The sequence below is a fragment of the Ranitomeya imitator genome, chromosome 5 (genome assembly GCF_032444005.1).
Source record: "Ranitomeya imitator isolate aRanImi1 chromosome 5, aRanImi1.pri, whole genome shotgun sequence".
Classification (NCBI taxonomy): domain Eukaryota; kingdom Metazoa; phylum Chordata; class Amphibia; order Anura; family Dendrobatidae; genus Ranitomeya; species Ranitomeya imitator.
In genome coordinates this window covers 434,743,453-434,764,758 of record NC_091286.1, presented here as the reverse complement: position 1 = coordinate 434,764,758, position 21,306 = coordinate 434,743,453, and the positions used below count along the sequence as shown (strand labels likewise).

Sequence of the window (21,306 nt, the reverse complement as noted above, 5' to 3'; positions counted from 1 at the left end):
ATTCAATATTCTAAAGGTATCGGAACTCAATATCGGAACTCCGATACAGCGAATATCTGTCGATACCCGATATTTTAGTATCGGAATGCTCAACACTATTCATGCGGAATAAAGGAGCATCAATAGTTAAAATATTTTAAAAACTACTGCTCACCATACCGCTCCTCTCCTCTCTCTCACACTCCACTCCTCATTATCATCGTCACATCTTCTTATCCCTGCCGCAAACGCTGATCCCTGAGCCTACTAGGCTGGTAATTCCACCCCTGATGGGGTATGGGAAGTTCATGGTGCATATCATAACATCATGACCTTACATGAGCTTGTGCGAGCCATCCCAGGGTTTGTTAATGAAGGGGCTGGAGAGGAGAGTTTTAGGATTTTTTTTTAATTTTTACATCTTACGCTTATTACATTCTAGGGTTTGGAGTGAACATAAAACAAAATGAAGGACATTAAATTCACAACTAATAACTTCTCTGTAAATCGAATTTCATGAGAAAATCCAATATGGACAGGAGAATTAAACATTTTCCTTATCCACTCATCGTTAGTCAAAGAAAATGGTAACAGAGTTTCCAAAAGTGAACTCAGACTAAACAAGATAACTATGATGGCTTTTTTAACTTGCTGTTATAAAACACTGTGTCTATAAGGAAATCCTTATTTCATTAAAAATCTATGTCACTACGTCACTAAGGCAGTGAGCCTTATTTCAGTGGTGTGCCACTTGTTGGGCTTCTTGCTGTAGTTTTGATAAAACATAATATTTCTGCTGTATCCTCATTATGAACTGCGCTGTGAAGTCCTTGATGTTCATGGTCTCCTGGCACTCCTGCTCTACCCTTCACCATTGACTGGCATATTTCTTCCTATGCACAGTGTGCAGAGAAATCTGTCAGTTAATAGTGAAGGCAGGATTGTAAAAAGCACTTTGTTGGGATAACTAGCAGATCTGCAACAGATAAAACAATGATTTTTATAAAAACTGTCGCAAGGATCTTCCTAAGTGACACCCCTTTGGAATCAGAGTTTCTGTCACTATTTTATGCTACCTACAGATTGGGAACCATAAATCCGATGACAGGCTCACTTTTAAAGCCCATTGCATGCACATATATTTCATATTCACATAAGCCATCTGTTGAGATAAAACAAATTCAAATACGATGCATTTTCATTTTTGTTGGAATCTATGTCAATATTATAAACTATGACATTTGTTAAAATTATTTTAATTTTCTGATTTTTCCCTTATCCTAAATAATAACAATCAAAACAGTTTGATTCATTATGTATTTTTAGGTATTATTGTTTGTATAAATCATTGCTCACTCATGTCTCTTTTTATTCATTATTCAGCTGGTGTGTACTCCATATTACTGGAGAGTGTACATCTTGATCATGGTGCTTGTTCTCTTCATTGTGTCATACATTGCGGAGGTAAATGCTCCTGGAGCATTTTGTTCATTAACTACTTACTATGAAAACTTTTAGCAAGCAAAATAATGCACTTCTTGCCATATTGTCAAAATAGACAGAAAGAGGAAAAACAGGCATTGAGATGCTTATGTTAAAACCATTATCTATTTTAAAGGGAATCTTTCAGTAGATCTTTGCTATGTAATCTGACAGCACCATGAGGTAGGAGCTGAGACCATAATTACTGCGACCTTGGTATACTGGGTGCAGCAGTTATGATAGATTTAAAGTTTTTCTCTACTGTAGTTCTAGCAAAGCTCAGTTGTTGAGCTCTGTATAACCCTGGCCACAGCAAAGTTTTCTGTGTACATCAGTGCTGGTGGTGTGGTTGTACTAGGATGCACGAGGACAGTTGTCCTGTAATCTCCTGCTGATAAAATACTGATTGTATTGAAAAGGCAAAACACAGTCCAGTAAATGACACATAACTGTAATCAAGGCCTCTACTCCTTCATTATGCTAGATCAGTGCTGACCAAATTGTAGACTACGATATACTGAGAGACCACACATTGTGGAATGGTAGATCTTGCAAGCCTCCTTACTGCTAACTTGTAAAGCTCAGTTTCCTCCTCACAGGCTTCTTATTTTATCTCCACCACCATCTAATGTTCATTAGAGGTATTGTAGACACTTGTGAGTCTTAACCTGAGTACAATTGTGTACAGATGTAGATGTAGCTCTCCAAGACACTCTGCCACCAACTCTGTGACAAGAAATGGAAAGAAACAGTGGATGAAATCAGTTTTGAACAAGTCACCAATTTTTTTTAAATATATATAGTTCTAAAAGTGCTAGTGACATGAAATTCCCATGAGGTGTGGATTGGATGGGTAACAACCCATCCAATCCACCCAGGCAAAAAAATCAAACCACAGATGTCCATAAATTAAGTTATATGTATTAATTAGAAATTACACAGGAAAAAAGTATTGAGCACATGAAGAAACAGAGGTGCAAAAAACCATGAAAAATCATGACACTAGCTGAAGTTTATCAGAAATTAGAAAGCAATCTTGCAACTTAGTGAAAAATAATATCAGCTGATTAAACTAATACCCTATAAAAAATGTGTCTCATTACCAACTACCACACAAACAACATCTCAGATGGGTAAGTCCAGTTAGCTATCTCAAGACTTTTGTTACACCCGGTCCAGGTCCTGTACCTTCAAGGGGTCCCCGTCACGACTCCAACTCTGTGCCAGTCCCCACGCCATCCTGCTGCAGCATCTAATTCCCCTCTTCCCCCTGCTTCCTGGCAGGCGGCCAGCAGGTTCTCAGGTAGAGTACTTCTGACCACTGGCATGTTTGTAATTACTATTTCTAGCCCCTCTGCCATAGGGAGGATGCTGGTGCAACAAGTATCCTCTGTTGCTAGTTTCCAGTTTTGGCTAGTGTGTGCTTTAGCTTCTGAAGTGTTTTGCCAGTTCTCCGCTTACACTGTTGTCTCTGCAGACTATCAGCTACCAATTACCCGGCTATCCTGGACGACAACTGTTGTGTCTACGCCAGTTCTGTCATGCCCCCCATTCAGCTATCCATACCTCTGGACAATGCCAGTACCACCTGTGTCAACTCCACGACATCTGTTAACCCTGCTTGTCCGTCTGTCCCGCTGGGACAGCTGACACGTGTCTGGGGTCTAACTGGAGGTAGCACCCGTGTCCCCCAGGCGTTCCTTTCTGACCCAGTTCAACCACGGGTGCCTGAGGCTCATGTAGTCAAGCCCCCTTCAGAGCCCCCTGGACCGTGGTCCCGAGGTTCCACAAAAATATCAATAAAAAACGAATGTGAACTTCACCATTTGAGCCTCTGCTTTCAGTCATTACAGATTGCTCTCAGCCATGGTATACACTGGATCCCAAGTACCTCCAACCATGGATCTATGTCAAGAGGTTACCTGTCTGAGGGATCAACAGGAGAAGATCACGACCTATCTGCGCAACTTGTCTACTTGCATGGAAATCCTGATTTCCTCAACTATACCCATCTCTGCTACCGGCATCCAGGTATCTAGTTGCACAGCAAGAAAAGGTCCTCACCTGGCGGCCCCCACCTGCTTCCATGGTGACCCCATTCAGTGTCAGGGGTTCTTTAACCAGTGCACGCTGCACTTTGAGCTCCTTGGGTATTTGTTTGCTTCTGATCGGGCGAAGGTGGGCATCATTATGTCTCACCCTGCTGGAGAGGCCCTCGCTTGGCTGAATCCACTGTTGGAAATCCTCTGGTTACTAATCTTCAGTCTTTTCTGGAAGCATTCCTCAGGACCTTTGATGAACCTGGTCTTGTCACGTCGACACCTTCGGTTCTTCTTCGTCTACGCCAGGAGGCTCTTACAGTGGCTCAGAATGCTGTTCGGTTATGTACCCTTTCTTCTGAGCTATCCTGGAACAACGAGGCCTTGGTGGCCACCATCTGGGAAGGTCTTTTGGGAAGAGTAAAGGATGACCTGGGGGGACAGGACATGCCTACAACTCGGATAGACCTACGGTTTCAGGAATGTTCCAAGGAAATCAAACATGATAAGAGGCCCTACCGCCTACTTTCAAGTTCACCAAAACCTGCGGCCTCCCTGAATTCATCCTCTTCTCCTAAGGCTATGGAAGTGGATCAAGTAAGCTTGGTCAACCACCACCAGGAGGCGCGTCGCCTGGAGGGGAGCTGTTTCTACTGTGGTAGTTCTAAGCATCTGATCCGCTCCTGCCCAAAGAAGTTGGGAAACTCCCTAGGTAATGAACACCTCTCTCCATCACTGCAAATAACCATCTCCTAAGCCCTTGGCACAGTAACATTTTTGGAACTCTGTCACCTGGACTCTGGAGCTGCCGGGAATCTCATTCAGCAGGCGGTCGTGGACCGATACCAGTCCAGCATCTTCCAGATTAGTTGCAGGTGACATCAGTGGATAGCAAACCTATGACCCTGTGCCAGTGGAACTTCGGGTAGGTCTAACGCATTCAGAAAGAATCCACTTTTATGTGTTGTCTGGTTTGTCTCACCCCTTGCTTTTAGGTCTACTCTGGCTCTAGATGCATGAACCAGTCTTAAATTGGTAGACAGGAGAGGTTCGGAGCTGGGGGGACTCCTGCTCAGACCGGTGTATCATCTCTGTTCAACCTGTTCCACCTCCAGTCCAGCCAACTGCCCTGTCGGGTCTACCTTCCTCTTACTGGGCCTTCGCTGATGTCTTCAGGAAAAAGGAAGCTGAGAGACTACCTCTGCACAGCTCATATGACTGACCGATTGATCTGCTCCCAAGAACATCTCCTCCGCAAGAGTGAATCTATCCTCTTTCTCAAGCAGAGACCCAGTCCATGTCTGATTACATCCAGGAGAACCTGGCCAGAGGACTTATTCAGAAGTCATCTTCGCCGGCAGGGGCAGGATTCATCTTCGTGAAGAAAAAAGACGGATCTCTATGGCCCTGTATTGATTTCAGGGGGCTAAACCAGATCACGGTAAAGAACAGGTACCCGTTACCTCTTATTTAAGGATGTTTGATCAACTCAGAGGGGCCAAGATCTTTACTAAACTGGATCTCAGAGGGGCCTACAACCTGATTCGTATACGTAAAGGAGATGAGTGGAAAACAGCTTTTAACACCTGGGATGGACACTATGAATACCTGGTAATGCCATCCAGCCTAAGTAATGCACCCACAGTTTTCCAGGAATTCGTAAATGGCATTTTCAGAGCTCTGATCTATTCTTGTGTTGTTGTTTACCTGGATGATATCCTGATCTTTTCTGCAGACTTCGCCTCAGACCGGAGGCAAATGCATCAGGTCTTACAAAGACTCAGGGAGAGTAGACTTTATGCCGAATTTGAAAAGTGCCTCTTTGATCAATCCTCTCTGCCTTTCCTCGGTTATATAGTCTCATCCATGGGGTTAAAGATGGATCCGAATAATGTGTCCGCCATCCTTAAGTGGCCTCGCCCATCCGGGCAGAAAGCCATACAATGGTTGCTGGGGTTTGCCAACTACTACCCTCTAACCATTCCACACTTTTCCACCCGAGTGGCAGCCATCTTGGCTTTGACTCAGAAAGGCTCAAACACCAAGGATTGGACTCCCGAGGCAGAGGAAGCTTTTGTTTCTCTAAAACAGGCCTTCTATTCTGCACCTGTTCTCCATCGACCAGATTCAGATAAGCAATTCTTGCTTGAGGTTGGTGCTTCCTCCATAGGTTCTGGAGTGGTTCTCACCCTGAAGTAGTCTACTGGTCGTATGATCACCTGTCTTTTTTTCTCAAAGATTTTTGCACTTCTGAAAGGAACTGTTTCATGGGAGATCAAGAATTGTTGGCAATCAAGTTGGCTCTGCTAGAGTGGAGACATCCTTGAGGGAGCAGTCTATCAGGTTGTCATCTTCACTGATCATATAAACCTCGCTTATCTCCAATCTGCTCAGAGACTGAATCCCCGTCAAGCCAAGAGGGCCTGGTTTCTTCCCTGATTTAATTTTTTCCTTCATTTTCATCCAGCTGACAAGAATGTTAAACTATCGCACTCTCTAAAGCGTTCCTGCCTCCTGATTTTGAGGAAGAACTGCAACGCATCAACGAGCCATCCAGGTTGGTGCCTGTAGCCTCTGTTAATCTTGCTCAGCTTCCCCGGGAAAGACTCTGGTGCCCACTTTGGACCGGAGTTGTGTCCGCCGTTGGGGTCACTCTTTCAAATTGGCCGGCCCACCATGGGCAAAAATATCCAGGAATATATTGCAGACTGTCCTACGTGTGCTTGCAACAAGACTGCTAAAAATCTGCCCCCCAGGCAGCTATTACTTCTTTCTGTTCCTTCAGTTCCCTGGCATCACATTGTGATGGACTTCATTTCGGATCTTCCCATCTCTTCCAGCTTTTCCGTTATCTGGGTAGTGGTGGTTCGCTTCTCGAAGATCACCCACTTCATTCTGTTACCTGGTCTTCCGTCTGCTCCTGAGCTTGCTGACCATTTCATACAGCACATATTCAGTCTTCATGGGTTTCCATTGTGTCCGACCGGGGCGTCCAGTTCACCTCCAAGTTCTGGAGAGTGGTTTGTAAATTAGTGAAAGTGGAACTGGACTTTTCTTCTGCATGCCACCCTCAATCCAATGGGCAAGTAGAGAGGACCAGTCAAATCTTGACTGGATTCCTGTGTCACTTCGTTAATGCGCATCATGGTGACTGGGTCAAGTTGCTGCCTTGGGCGGAATTCTCGTATAACAATCAAGTAAGTGAATCCTTAGGAAGATCTCCCTTTCAAATTGTCTTTGGACTCCAACCCGGGATCCCTCTTCCCAACTCTCGGTCTCCAGGCGTCCCTGCAGCTGACACCTTTACAGAGGAATTCTCAAAAGTGTGGAGCGACACCAAGGTCGTCTTGGAGAAAGCCTCACAACATATGAAGAGGCATGCGGACAAAAGATGCCTGGATGCTCCAATCTTTCGGCCCGGAGATAAGGTGTGACTCTCCTCCAGGTACATCCATCTGAATGGGCCCTCCTACAAACTGCTTACACTGTTTGTCTCAGCTACGTATTACCCAGCTATCCTGGAAAACGACCATTCTGTCTATGCCAGTTCAATCACATCCCACCATTCAGACATCTGTACATCTAGACAACGCCAGTACCACCTGTGTCAGCTCCACGACATCTGTTAACCCTGCTTGTCCATCTGTCCCAGTGGGACAGCTGCCACGTGTAAAGGGTCTAACTGGAGGTACTACCCGTGTCCCCCAGGCATTCCAACCCTGTTCAAGGGGACTTACCATGGGTGCCTGGGACTCATGTAGTCACGCCCCCTTCAGAGTCCCCTGTACCGTTGTCCCGAGGTTCCACAAAAATATCAATAAAAAATGAATGTGAACTTCTTCACCTGTGCCTCCGCTTTCATTCGTTACAACCTTCACAACCTTATTGTTGAAAAATATACTGATAGCATTGGTTGCAGAATAATTTCTATACTACTGAAGGGCACTGTTGAGCCCATAATCCGGAAGTGGAAAGATCATCATTTAACCATGAAATGGACAGTAACAGCTGCTCCCTTCAAGATTTAACAGGAGGAGTGAAAATAATTATCAGAAGTGTTGTCCAAAAGCCAAGGACCACTTGTGGAGAGCTACAGAAAGACCTGGAATCAGCAGGTACAATTGTTTCAGAGAAAACTGTAAGTAATGTACTGAACCCCCATAGCTTGAATGCATGCTCATCACCCAAGAATCCATTGCTGAACAAAAAGTATGCTCAAGCATGTTTAAAGTTTGCTTAACAACATTTAGACAAGGCTGTCAAATTCTGGAAAAGTATAGTCTGGTCAGATGAGACCAAAATTTAACACTTTGGATGACATGCTTGGAGGCCAAAAGTCATTGCCTATCACCCCAAAATATCATACCAACACTGAAATTTGGAGGTGGGAACATCATACTGTGGCTGTTTTTCAGTATAATGCAATGGCAAACTTCATATAACTAATGAATGGACAAATGTACAGAGACATTCTTGATAATTCTTGCTGCCATCTACCAGAATGATGAAGATGAAACAAGGGTGGACATTTCAGCTAGATAATGATCCTCACCACACAGGCAAGGAAACTCTCACTTGGTTTTAGTGAAATAAAATATAGCTACTAGAATGGCCCAGTCAAAATTCTGAACTGATTTCAATACAATATTTATGAAAGGAACTAAAACTCAGAATTCATAGAAGGAGCCCACAGAACCTTGAGGTTTTGAAGAGTGTTTGTGTGGAAGAATGGACCAAAATCACACCTGAGCAATGCATGTGATTAGTTTCTCCATACAGAAGGCTTCTTGAAGCTGTCATCATCAACAAAGGCTTTTGTATGAAGTGTTAATAAGCCGGGTCATAGTGACCCGGAACACTACAAGTGTATAGTAAATGCGAACAAAACAGCAGGGTTAAATACATTTCAAAAAGTGTGTTGAATGCTTCTTTAATGTGTATTTTCTGATTATCACACATATCTTAATTTATGGACATCTACATTTCTTTGTCTGTGTGGATTGGATGGTTTGTTACTGATGTCTGGCGATAATTTTATATCAATAGCAGGTTTAGAAATACATTTACCGTACTTAGAAAATTGATGACATGTTTAATACTTATTTCACCCACTGTGCAAGCTAAAAGAGTTTCACTTTGCACACATCAGAAACCCACAAACTCCTTCAACATCTCATAGTTTGGTGATAAGATGCCTTGAGAGTGACTTCATCTCAGTTAGCTACGGGAATGTATTTTCTCAAATAAGCAATTTATTTACTTGGGACTGCTTTTGCTAATAAGAAATGAGCACCACAAGAGCTACCCATTTGGTATAAATCCTTCATACCTAATACGTAGTGTGAGCTTGTTATACTGCCATTTGGGACCAACTATTTTTTTTTATCTTTATTCTTCCTAGATGTGGTTTATTGAAAATAGAAAACTCTGGCTCAGGATAAAGCGACTGTTTCACTACAAATCAAAGAGCCAATACAGAAAGTTGCAAAGAAAAATACAGAAAGATCCAGAGTGGCCCCCAAGGAACAGAATAGACTATGCCATCCAAAATGTCGCTGCAGAGGATTGCAACATTTTAACTTACAGTAACCCCCATTGTAACATTGCACCAAATAATTGTGAAAAAACAATTGTAGCTGTAATGTAAATGCAGAAAACCTGAAAGAAATACGTATTTTGCTAATGAAAAGCCACTGAACCTAATAAATAGGATAGGTCATACATCTAAGATCAGTTAGGGTCCAACAACCGGCACTCCATGATGCCGAGTACTGGAATTAGTAAGAAATGACGTTTAGTACTCGGCAGCGGCTGCTAAGCAATGCATGGTGCTGCTGAGGTTTGACGCCGTAAATCGCTTATATCTAGTCACTGAAGATTTTACCCGTTGTTCCCCAATCTCTTATTGATGGCCTACACCATGATTATGTCAGTCTGGCAACCCCTATAATAATACTTGTAGCTGAGCTAATCAGAATATCCTTATGTAATCAGCTGTAGTTAGTGGGCTAAAGACATTTTAACACTGTACTTTAATTTTTTATGCATACATCAGCAACAATCTATATTCAATTTTGCTAGAATGTGAGATAAATAAGATGATGTATACCCATTAAATAATGATATACCCACTTTTAGGCCTCATTCAGATATCTGTTTTTCACATGTGTCATATATTGTTGGTTTTTACTTATAGAACACAAACCTATTATATTCTATGTGGCTGTTCATATGTTTGTATTTTTTTGCTTACTGTCTGTCAGTATCAAAAATCAGAGACATCATTTTTCTTGCAGCATCAAGGACGAAAATCATTTACAGCACACGGACGCCATCAATGCTGTCTGTGTGCTGCCTGTGACTAACATTGTAAGGCCACGTTCACAAGTTCAGTATTTGATGAGTATTTTACATCAGTATACATAAATCAAAACCAGGAGCGTCCAAAATGCTGCATTCAATCACAAAGTTAAATCCGCATGCGTGCATTGATTTACCGCATCCAATACATTCTATTGTGAAAATTTCTGTTGTGGAGACTAGTTTTAAGATTTCTATAAATCCCATCAGCCACTGTGCTTGTATCGTAGAACGGCAGTGTTTTGGACACAGCGCAGGTGAGCTGCGTTCAAAGCGCTGCTATTCCGGATCGTGGACACGTAGTCTTATACATTTCCTCTGATTGTTCCCTTCCTGATTTTGGCTTAAAAATACTAAGGTAAATACTGACCAAATACTGAACGTATGAATGTGGTCTAAAGGATGACAGAAGCTTTGTAATTTATGTATTAATTTTTCCATATGTGAAAGTCACGGACCATCAAAACTGACTGAACACTGATGAATCTCGGATAGAAAACACTGATGACACTTGTGCCAATTTTTTGCGCACGTGGACACACGCGGCTGTCTGAATGAGGCCTTCAAGAAGTTATCTGTGATATAACCCCTTAAGACAATATTTTTTAAAACATGAGTTCATGAAAACATTGCAGTGTTGCTTTTTCATCCGTAGTCTTAGTTTTCAAAAGTAATTGGCCTCAAATATATGGCAACCTCTTTGATGTAATTTCCTATGACTGGTATGTGTCATCATTTGAGACTCAGGCCTTAGACTACTAATGAAGACACAAAAGAGAATAGTAAAACCAAAAACACTCAGTTTGAAAAAATGTTGCAGTAATCCGCAAGTGCTAGTAAAAGATGTAAAAAACAGGGTATTTGGTTGATACGTTTTTTGCAAAAAATGTATACTAAGCTGCTCTACCAATCTTCACGGTATACCCTTATCAGAGCAGTCCTAACTAATGTATGCAATCCCTATCTGATGTATTTAAAAACCTGATCATCTGTATATAACCTGTGTGAACAGGGTTCAGAGAGGAAAAATCCATGTGTGCATACAGGGTAGAACAGCTTTTGTGCAGATAGCCCAAGAGGAGTGGTGGAACTCCCCAGTCTTGTAGACACAAGAGAACAATTATGGAAACAGGAACACATGGGCTACTTGCACAGTGAACAAGTCTGTATGATCATGTTCACACACCACCAAGAAACCTGAAGACACAAAAGAGAATAGTAAAACCAAAAACACTCAGTTTGAAAAAATGTTGCAGTAATCCGCAAGTGCTAGTAAAAGATGTAAAAAACAGGGTATTTGGTTGATACGTTTTTTGCAAAAAATGTATACTAAGCTGCTCTACCAATCTTCACGGTATACCCTTATCAGAGCAGTCCTAACTAATGTATGCAATCCCTATCTGATGTATTTAAAAACCTGATCATCTGTATATAACCTGTGTGAACAGGGTTCAGAGAGGAAAAATCCATGTGTGCATACAGGGTAGAACAGCTTTTGTGCAGATAGCCCAAGAGGAGTGGTGGAACTCCCCAGTCTTGCAGACACAAGAGAGCAATTATGGAAACAGGAACACATGGGCTACTTGCACAGTGAACAAGTCTGTATGATCATGTTCACACACCACCAAGAAACCTGAAGACACAAAAGAGAATAGTAAAACCAAAAACACTCAGTTTGAAAAAATGTTGCAGTAATCCGCAAGTGCTAGTAAAAGATGTAAAAAACAGGGTATTTGGTTGATACGTTTTTTGCAAAAAATGTATACTAAGCTGCTCTACCAATCTTCACGGTATACCCTTATCAGAGCAGTCCTAACTAATGTATGCAATCCCTATCTGATGTATTTAAAAACCTGATCATCTGTATATAACCTGTGTGAACAGGGTTCAGAGAGGAAAAATCCATGTGTGCATACAGGGTAGAACAGCTTTTGTGCAGATAGCCCAAGAGGAGTGGTGGAACTCCCCAGTCTTGTAGACACAAGAGAACAATTATGGAAACAGGAACACATGGGCTACTTGCACAGTGAACAAGTCTGTATGATCATGTTCACACACCACCAAGAAACCTGAAGACACAAAAGAGAATAGTAAAACCAAAAACACTCAGTTTGAAAAAATGTTGCAGTAATCCGCAAGTGCTAGTAAAAGATGTAAAAAACAGGGTATTTGGTTGATACGTTTTTTGCAAAAAATGTATACTAAGCTGCATGTGTGAACATGATCATACAGACTTGTTCACTGTGCAAGTAGCCCATGTGTTCCTGTTTCCATAATTGTTCTCTTGTGTCTACAAGACTGGGGAGTTCCACCACTCCTCTTGGGCTATCTGCACAAAAGCTGTTCTACCCTGTATGCACACATGGATTTTTCCTCTCTGAACCCTGTTCACACAGGTTATATACAGATGATCAGGTTTTTAAATACATCAGATAGGGATTGCATACATTAGTTAGGACTGCTCTGATAAGGGTATACCGTGAAGATTGGTAGAGCAGCTTAGTATACATTTTTTGCAAAAAACGTATCAACCAAATACCCTGTTTTTTACATCTTTTACTAGCACTTGCGGATTACTGCAACATTTTTTCAAACTGAGTGTTTTTGGTTTTACTATTCTCTTTTGTGTCTTCAGGTTTCTTGGTGGTGTGTGAACATGATCATACAGACTTGTTCACTGTGCAAGTAGCCCATGTGTTCCTTAGACTACTAATGCATAACTAGGAAGAAAACCTATGCTTATGCTGTGCGCAACCAGTACCCCCTCTAAACTGTAATATGTGCTCATTCCTGCAGAGTGAGCAATTATTCATAAAAATTGATATCTACACACTGTAAATATGCTGTGTTTTTATTTTTGTTTTTCAAATGTCCATAATGTTACATTTTTACATACAGTACATTATAATTACAGAGACGTTAACATATTATAAATTATCATTGGATAAAGTACAAATACATATATGAAACATGTACATACATTTATTAGGTGTAAACTTTGCAAATGATCAAAGTCCAAAGGTACAGAGAGGTATGTTAATATGAATTCATGTATACAGAATAAAAAAAAAACTCTGTGTTCTAGTCTATGGTTAAATATTTAATCAGATCTACAGTATGTTGATACTTTTTATTGCCTGGGTCATTGCAGTGTAGTACATCATACAGTTCCTACTCTGTGAACTCTCTATCATTCCTGTGATGTTTATTTTTATCACTTGTTCTTAGATTGCTCTTGAACTCGACGTATTGCACATCTGAAATGTCCCAGGTAGAGTAGACTCAAATGGGATTTTTAAGAACTTATAAGATTTAGAATACAGTCACTTCATCGGTCTCATTTACATATCCATTAACGGCATCATCATCTTCAAATCCTAGATTAATTTGTGATCCAGATTCTTTATTCTCCCCTATTACATGAACATTGTCCCTGGCCTGGAAGTTTTCATTGAATCCAAGGTTCAGCTGTACTTGTGGTTCATTATATTCCATGTTTATTGATCTGATTGATCCGCTGACTCTTCCATCGCCAATGGAGGAAACACTGGAAACCAAAATCCCATTCTTCTTTTTTCTATAACAATAGAAAGAAGCAATTGTTATCCTTCATACAGACAATGTAATATGATGCAATAAAACTTATGTTTGGTTTTGTTCACACTTGACTCTGAGGTTCCTGGCTCTCAAGCTCCGTCAATTTCACCAAAATAAAAAGATGCACTAATTTTTTTGGTAAAATGACGGACATGACAAACCCAGTATCAGTTTGGCCCCTATGGCACCGATTGCTGTCATAATATGATGGTTCAATTTCTTGTGTGTTTTTCTGGCTTACTCTTTTTATAATAGAACAGAAAAGCGGAATTCTAACGGTTAGTGTGAACCAAGCCATCAGTACAACCATCTGACACTGGTGAAATCCAGAGTAGAATTTATATTTCTATACAAAAGAAATGTCAGTGACTGAACAAATCAATATTAGGAAATTAGTGCTTGGAATATGAGAATCTATGTTTCATAGAAAATCAATCATGTTTTACAAGTAACAGTTAAGTACATCTTTTAGTAATAAATGACACATTAGTAATGTTACAAAGAATAAAAATATTGTAAATTCCATTGAATACATGAAAATACCTCTCCATATGTCCAAAAGTCTCATGCATTTGTTGCACTGAGATTTTAATCTAGGCAAAATTGGACTGTTTCACATAGTATGCAAAAATTTTGCAATGTAGAAACCGTATTTTAAGATCAATTATAGTTTTTTAAAATGTGCACTTGATAGTTTTATAAGTCTTTGTGAAAACATGTTAGGGGACCACTAAGATGAGTTTTCATGTAAAAACTTTATCCTTGATCATGCAGATGCTGACAGCAGGACGTCTGATGCACATTTCTGCTGAGCGCCTGATCCATAAATGTTGGCGCTGTCAAGGATAAGTAGGGCTCCGGCAGAGTCAGAGACTGTTTTTAAGAAAAGCTCTTGTTCCTTCTTTATGATCACTTACTTGGATTTGAGGTAGAAATATGCAATAACCATAAAAACTATGCAGATGACAAACACTCCAACAATGACGCCAATCACTATGTAGATTATAACTGCATTTTCTGGAAAAGAGAAGAAGAGGCATAAATGTATGCTTAATATTCTCATTATGTGTACATTTCTTTTTTGTTCTAAAGCTATAATTATTTCTTGATCTGAAAAACAAATGTTCATAGACCCTAGTAATTGCCCTAGGGTTTCTAACTAGGGGGGTATTTAAATGTAATTGGTAAAAATAACATTTTTCATTTCTGTCGTTGTACTTTGTGTTAATTCCTGAAAAGCCCCAGAAGGGTTAATAAACTACCAGACAGCAGTTTTGAGTATGTTGACTGGTGCGTTTTTATAAAATGTATCACTTTGGGAGGTTTCCAATATATAGATCCCTCAAAGTCACTTCAAAACTGAATAAGGCTAGGGTCACATTGTGTTAGTGCAATCCGTTTAGCGCTAGCCCTAGCGCAATGTTTTTTATGGGGCCGCGTTTCGGGGTCGCGTTAACGTCCCCGCTCTCGCAGATCCCCGATCTGCGAGAGCGGGGCAACGGACCGCGGGCGCGCCTCGGACGCTGCAAGCAGCGTCCGTGGCGCGCCAGAAAACACCGGCGCATCGCTAGCCCGTGCCGAACATGGCACTCGCTAGTGATGCGCGTTCCCATTGCCGTGAATGGGCGCGCTAATGGAAGCGCTGCACTGCGTTAATTTCGCCGTGCAACGCTGTCCGTTAGCGCGGTCCCATTAACACTATTGGAACCTATCCTAAGTCCCTAAAAGAAAAAGTTTTGTAATTTTCTTTGAAACAAAGAAAAAATTACTGCTAAATTTTTAAACCTAACAACTTAACAAAATGAATGGAAATTTCACAAATAGTGGTGATGAAAGACATATATAAGGTAAATATTATCTAATAACTTTTTGTGTGGTGTGTTAGGATTAATGATTTGAACATTCAAAATTTGAAAATTACAAAAAAAAATTACATATATGCTAGCCACCTTAGGGAGAGACCCAAGTTGGGCTAAATGTAGCGGGACGAAAGAGACCGAAAAGCCCTCTACTTAAAGGAAATACATAGTGGATGCTTTCCTGAAACGGAAAGTACTTGCAAGCAGCATAATACAAAGAATAGCAGGTTTACCCAGAATCCTTTGCAGTAGGCGGAGCTGGGTAAACCTGCTATTCTTTGTATTATGCTGCTTGCAAGTACTTTCCGTTTCAGGAAAGCATCCAAAAAAAAATTAAACTTTTGTCAGATGTCTGATTTTTTTTAATAAATCTATGCAAAACATAGAATTACATTTGCCTCTAGCATGAAGTATAATGTTTCAAGATAAAACAATCTCACAATAACTGAGATATGTGTATGCACTCCGGTCTTATTGCCACGTAAAGTGATGTATCAGATTTGAAAAATGTGGCTTGGTCATTAAGGGGTTCAAATGTATAAACTTGTAAAATGTGTATATTATTATATTAGTATTATATTAGTATATTATATACAGTGTAATATAGGATACTTGTTTTCGTGAACCACTATATATTCAAGACATCCATCTACAGCAATTGAACTGACATCACCTGTTATTATTATCATTTATTATTATAGCGCCATTTATTTCATGGTGCTTTATATTTGAAAAGAAGTATACATAATCAAAAACAATACAGTAATCTTTAAGAAAATGAGTCACCGACTGGTACAAAAGGAAAGAGGATCCTGCCCTCAAGGGCTTGCAGTCGCTATGTATAAGCCAGATTTTAGGCCACAGCAATGGGTATTCTTCAGAAAGGAAACTTATTTTTAGGGCATTAGATTTTTCAAAATACTTTATTGACTACTTTTTGATTATAAAATATTATCTAAAATATCCATATAGCTTTCTATATTGGTACAAATGATGAAGCAGGCACATACCCTCCTTTTCGTCTTCGCAGTACATTCCAGTGTGGGTGCTAGGGCACAGACAGCTCCATCTACTAGTTGAATTTCCTTCTACTGGCAACTCTACACAAGTACCACCATTTTCACAAGGGTTCTCTAGACAAGGGCTTGCTGTAATAATATAAAAAACATATAATGAATGTATATTCTAATAATTTAGTTAACATTTCATTGCGTTATTACTTCTTATAAAACAATCTAATTTTTCATTACTTACGGATATAGCATCCTCGAATCTGACTGGCAGTTGTACATTCTTCTCCTGGCCCGCACTCCATTGCATCACAACTTACAGATAAGGTGTCTAAGCAAGTACAGCTCTGTGAGCAATCGTCTGTAATAAATGATTCCCCTTTCTGAAAGCCAAGTAAAATCCAAGGTTAGACTTTATTCTATCTTTTTGTTTAAAGAATTGTGAAAGGAGTCATTTACACAGAATCAAATTTTTTTTAAGTTTTATTTCAGTGCTGGAGTGGTGCTACTAATCTACTATCTCTGACCCTGGTATTATACTTACCAACCATCGTCAGCTATTCCTGGCTCACTTCTGGCCCTGCACCACCAACTTGTAACCTACTGACTGACCAAGAGTAAGAGGTAGCAATCACAGGCTCTCAATACAAGTCTATGACAGACAGAATGAGGCTCTCACAGACATGCATTGAACCGTAACCTCCTGCTCCCCCAGCAAATACTGGAGTGATCCGTCAGGTTACAAACTGCTGGCGATTGACCGACTGAAGCGGCGTGGATAACAGATGAAGGCAGCGGCTGGTAAGCATAAGACTAGGGAGATGTAACTTACATTAGTAGCATAATCATGCTGTGAGCCTGCAAATAGGCTAAACACTGAATGATGAAGGAATACAAGAAGTTTTCCTAATTACGAGTGCACTTAAGAGCTTTCAGCACTGACTACTGTAATTTATGAGGATTTTTAGAGGTGCCAGAGTATATTTAACATGTAGGACCAGCCTTAAGTGAGTTAGGGTATTTTAACACTTTGGAGAATTATTTATTTTTCTAACTGTATAGTCTAGGTTGATGTACCTTGTGGTATTTATTGAGGTAGCTGCATCCACACTCGCTATATGGTACACACTCATAATTGCTAAGAATGTAGCCTTCTTTACACTGACATCCTTCACATGAAGGCACCTCACATTCAGCCTCAGATGCCATGTTGCTGCAGGTTGCTGGGCAGGCACTCATGCGATCTGAGTAGACACTGTTGCTATCACAAGTCATTCCTGTTGGCAAAATAAAATAAAATTATAACATGGCATGTCGTGAATTATTAATGCTAATCATTTCTATTTATTAGAAGAAAGAAAGAAAACTGATAAACAATATGAGTTTTAACAGACAGTTAAAACTCAATTACTCACCACAACCCGTGGCTTGCCTCCATCCATCAACTATAGTATCATTTTGCTGACAGGCAATTGCGTATTGTTCAAGATTATTGCAGAGTAATTCTTTACTTTGGAACTCAGCACATGTGTCAAATATACAGTCCCTTAAAAAATAGTAAGATAGCTAATAAGTAACCCAATGCAATGTATGGCAACAAAGATTAATAATAAAGAAAAAATATTTCATCAGATGCATACCATTAGCAGATTAACCATTAACACCACTGACCATTTAAGTAGAAAGCACTGATTAACATGTGATAATGGCCCCTGTAAGGAGGACATATTAGACAGCAAATGAACAGTCTGTTCTTAAAGCTCATGTGTTGGAAGAAAGAAAAATGGCAAAAATAAGGATCCGAGTAACTTTAACAAATTGTTATGTCTAGACAACTGGATCAAAGCAAATACAAATTGTCAAGTCTTGAGGGACATTACTGGTATGCAGTAGTTCAGTAACAAGTACCTACCAAAACTAGTTTAAGAAGGGACAAACAGTGATACAGCAACAGGGCCATGTGTGCCAAAGGTTTATTGCTGCTTGTAGGGAATTATCAGACCCTTCCTTGCCACTAGTGTAGTGCATATTGTGTAAAAATATACTGCTGTCTGTGATAGAAAGGTGTAAGAACAGACAGCTTTCTGATGTAGCCACAGATGTCAGAGTCCATTTGCTGACCCTCTAAACAACCAAACTCACCTACAGTAAGCAAATATATTTCAGAGCCAGAACATGCAGCAGTGGACAAAAGGTGGTCTGTTTATTTGTAATTTACCTGGGGAAGTTTAGATACCAGGATGCATTAAAGAAAGACAGAATAATATGTTGTGTGATGTTCTGCTAGAAAATCTTTGGCATTCATGTTGACATTACTTTCATTCAAACCACCCACACTTTGGTCAAGTATACCCTTATACAGCAATGTGATTACTTAGTGACAGTTTTCTAATTTTGTTAGGATAATGTGTTCCACCACACTGCAAAAAGTATTCAGAAATGGTTTCATGAATATCAAGTTGATGTCCTGACCACCAAATTCCCAAGATTTAAATCTCATTAAACATCTGTAGGATGAGCTGGAAAAACATGTCTAATCCATGGAAGCCCTACTTCAGATCTTGGAGGGCTTAAAAGATATGTTACCAATGTGTTGTTGATACCAGATATTACAGACAACCATCAGGGGTCTTGAAGAGGTTATGCCTCAACACATCAGAGCTGTTTTGAAGGCAATAGAGAAACTTATATAACTTTAGGCATGTGGTTTTAAAGTTATGACTGATTGGTGAACACTTAGTACACTTACTGTCTATCCATTATAAGAATCTGGACTACAGATAGCTGTGAAAAGCAGTAAGATGTGGAGTAGGTAATATGTATTTTAGTTTTATGTATGTTTAAATTGTAGCCTAACAAATCTTGCTTGTTAGGTTTTAGTTGCATTGAAAGTAATGGCGTCAATTAATAGAGTGGATTACTTACACAATAAAGTCTTCTGGAGATATATATGGGAGACAGTTTTTAAATGGGCCATTTTCTTCTCTCATAAATCCACAGAATTTAGAACCGTTCACAAATTCGAGGCCAGAAGCAGAGCACGCAAAATTGTCTCCTGTGTTTAATATTATATCTTCTTCCTGCACTGCTACTAATTCACGTCTGGAAGAAATATGTGTGTTGAATTGAATGTTGTAAAAAACAAATACATATAAAATATCCAATATTCTGAAATCTTAAAAAAAAACCTTACGCAATATCATACATAAAAAGGATGCTATTCCTATGGCTTACCTGAATCTTGTGTTAAGTGATTTGACATTCCAGCTTTCACCAAAGGATTCTACTTTACTAAGAACTCTTCCATTTGGATCAGCAAAATCATTATTCCTATTTCCATCATAATTGCCACACAGTCCTTGGACCATATTCTTGTATGTGCTTGGCACAACGATTTCTGTTTAAAATCAAAAGCTTGATGATTAACTTTTAATAATAATAATCTTTATTAATGTAGCGCTAACATATTCCACAGTGCTTTACAATTCAACAGCTCATATACATATTAATTATCTTTCCTCCATCACGAATATCTTCCCTACCTGATCTATCTATCAAAATAAATGAAATCACACTTTCCCCTGTCCCCAAAATCCGCTGCATCGGAGTAACCCTTGACTCTGCCCTGTCCTTCAAACCACACATCCAAGCTCTCGCCACCTCCTGTCGCCTCCAGCTCAAAAATATTTCCAGAATCTGTCCTTTCCTCAACCCACACACTACCAAAATGCTCATGCATGCCCTAATCATCTCCCGCCTCGACTACTGCAGCATACTCCTCTGTGGCCTACCTTCTAACACACTCACACCCCTCAAGTCCATCCTTAACTCTGCTGCCCGACTAATTAATCTCTCTCCTCGCTACACTCCTGCTTCACCTCTTTGCAAATCCCTTCACTGGCTCCCAATTTCCCAGCGTATCCAGTTTAAATTACTAACACCGACATACAAACCCATCCATAACCTTTCTCCTCCGTATATTTCCACACTAATCTCTCAATATCTTCCCTCATGTAATCTCCGGTCCTCCCAAGACCTCCTCCTTTCCTCCATGCTTATTCGCTCCTCACCCAATCGCCTCCAAGACTTCTCCCGAATATCCCCCATCCTCTGGAATTCAGTGCCCCAACACATCCGGTTATCCACTACTTTTGGATCCTTCAAAAGAAACCTGAAAACCCACCTCTTCAAAGAAGCTTACAGCCTGTAAAGACTACACGGCCACCTCAACACCATTGGAGCTACTGCAACCCTCGACCTACTGTCTCCTTCCCCATTATCCTGTAGAATGTAAGCCCGCAAGGGCAGGGTCCTCTTCCCTCTGTACCAGTCTGTCATTGTTAGCTTTGTTTACTGTAAGCGATATTTGCATTTTGATGTAACCCCTTCTCATGTACAGCACCATGGAATTAATGGTGCTATAAAAATAAATAATAATAATAATAATAATAATACAAGTCTTAAGTAACAACATTAAAGATAATACAATGACTAAAGTAAAATAATGATGACTCTGCTCGTAAGAGCTTACAATCTACAGGAGGGAATTTGAAATTATTATTACTTCCATATCAGAATTGGAAGTTCCGTCTTTCCAAATTTTGTGATTTTTTTGCATAAGCAATGTTGCCACAATGTTGCCACCTGTCACAGCTAGGCCTTTTAAAATGAACTTGACAGCTGATGTACGCTGCCCAATCCACAGGCAGCATGTATCAGGTATACAGAGAGACTTGTCAATCCAGTGGCAGCGACTGAGGAGAAACCACCAGGAACTTGCCCGTCCTACTAGTGTCCCTGGCGGCGTTTCAGAGTCAAATAAACCTGAGAACATACAGCCAGTACCTGATACGTGCTGCTTGTAGATCGGGCAGCATGTAGGAACAATCTTATTCTCATTATTTTGGGCTGATTTTCTTATAATGTCTGAACTCACAATAAAATAGGACAAATGACAAAATAGATATATTGTAAAGATGC

General features: G+C 40.1%; 2 protein-coding genes across 9 annotated transcripts in view; one reads left to right on the top strand and one right to left on the bottom strand.

The window, feature by feature from the left end:
- The window catches only part of LOC138638114 (probable cation-transporting ATPase 13A4), a 385,556-nt gene extending 374,847 nt beyond the window's left edge, over nt 1-10,709 (top strand). The window contains exons 29-30 of the mRNA XM_069727134.1: nt 1,363-1,443; nt 8,902-10,709. Of these exons, the coding sequence (XP_069583235.1) occupies nt 1,363-1,443; nt 8,902-9,147 (327 nt within the window). The 3' untranslated portion in view covers nt 9,148-10,709. The remainder of the gene's footprint in view (nt 1-1,362; nt 1,444-8,901) is intronic.
- A 1,986-nt stretch (nt 10,710-12,695) lies between these two features.
- Nucleotides 12,696-21,306, bottom strand: part of LOC138638112 (IgGFc-binding protein-like) — a 246,804-nt gene continuing 238,193 nt past the window's right edge. For all 8 annotated transcript variants that reach the window (XM_069727126.1, XM_069727130.1, XM_069727129.1 and 5 more), the window contains 8 exons: nt 19,561-19,723; nt 19,252-19,428; nt 17,742-17,872; nt 17,404-17,603; nt 16,571-16,709; nt 16,327-16,464; nt 14,375-14,474; nt 12,696-13,437 (listed from right to left, as the gene is read on the bottom strand). In XM_069727126.1, coding sequence (XP_069583227.1) covers nt 13,173-13,437; nt 14,375-14,474; nt 16,327-16,464; nt 16,571-16,709; nt 17,404-17,603; nt 17,742-17,872; nt 19,252-19,428; nt 19,561-19,723 — 1,313 coding nt within the window. In that variant the 3' untranslated portion in view covers nt 12,696-13,172. The remainder of the gene's footprint in view (nt 13,438-14,374; nt 14,475-16,326; nt 16,465-16,570; nt 16,710-17,403; nt 17,604-17,741; nt 17,873-19,251; nt 19,429-19,560; nt 19,724-21,306) is intronic.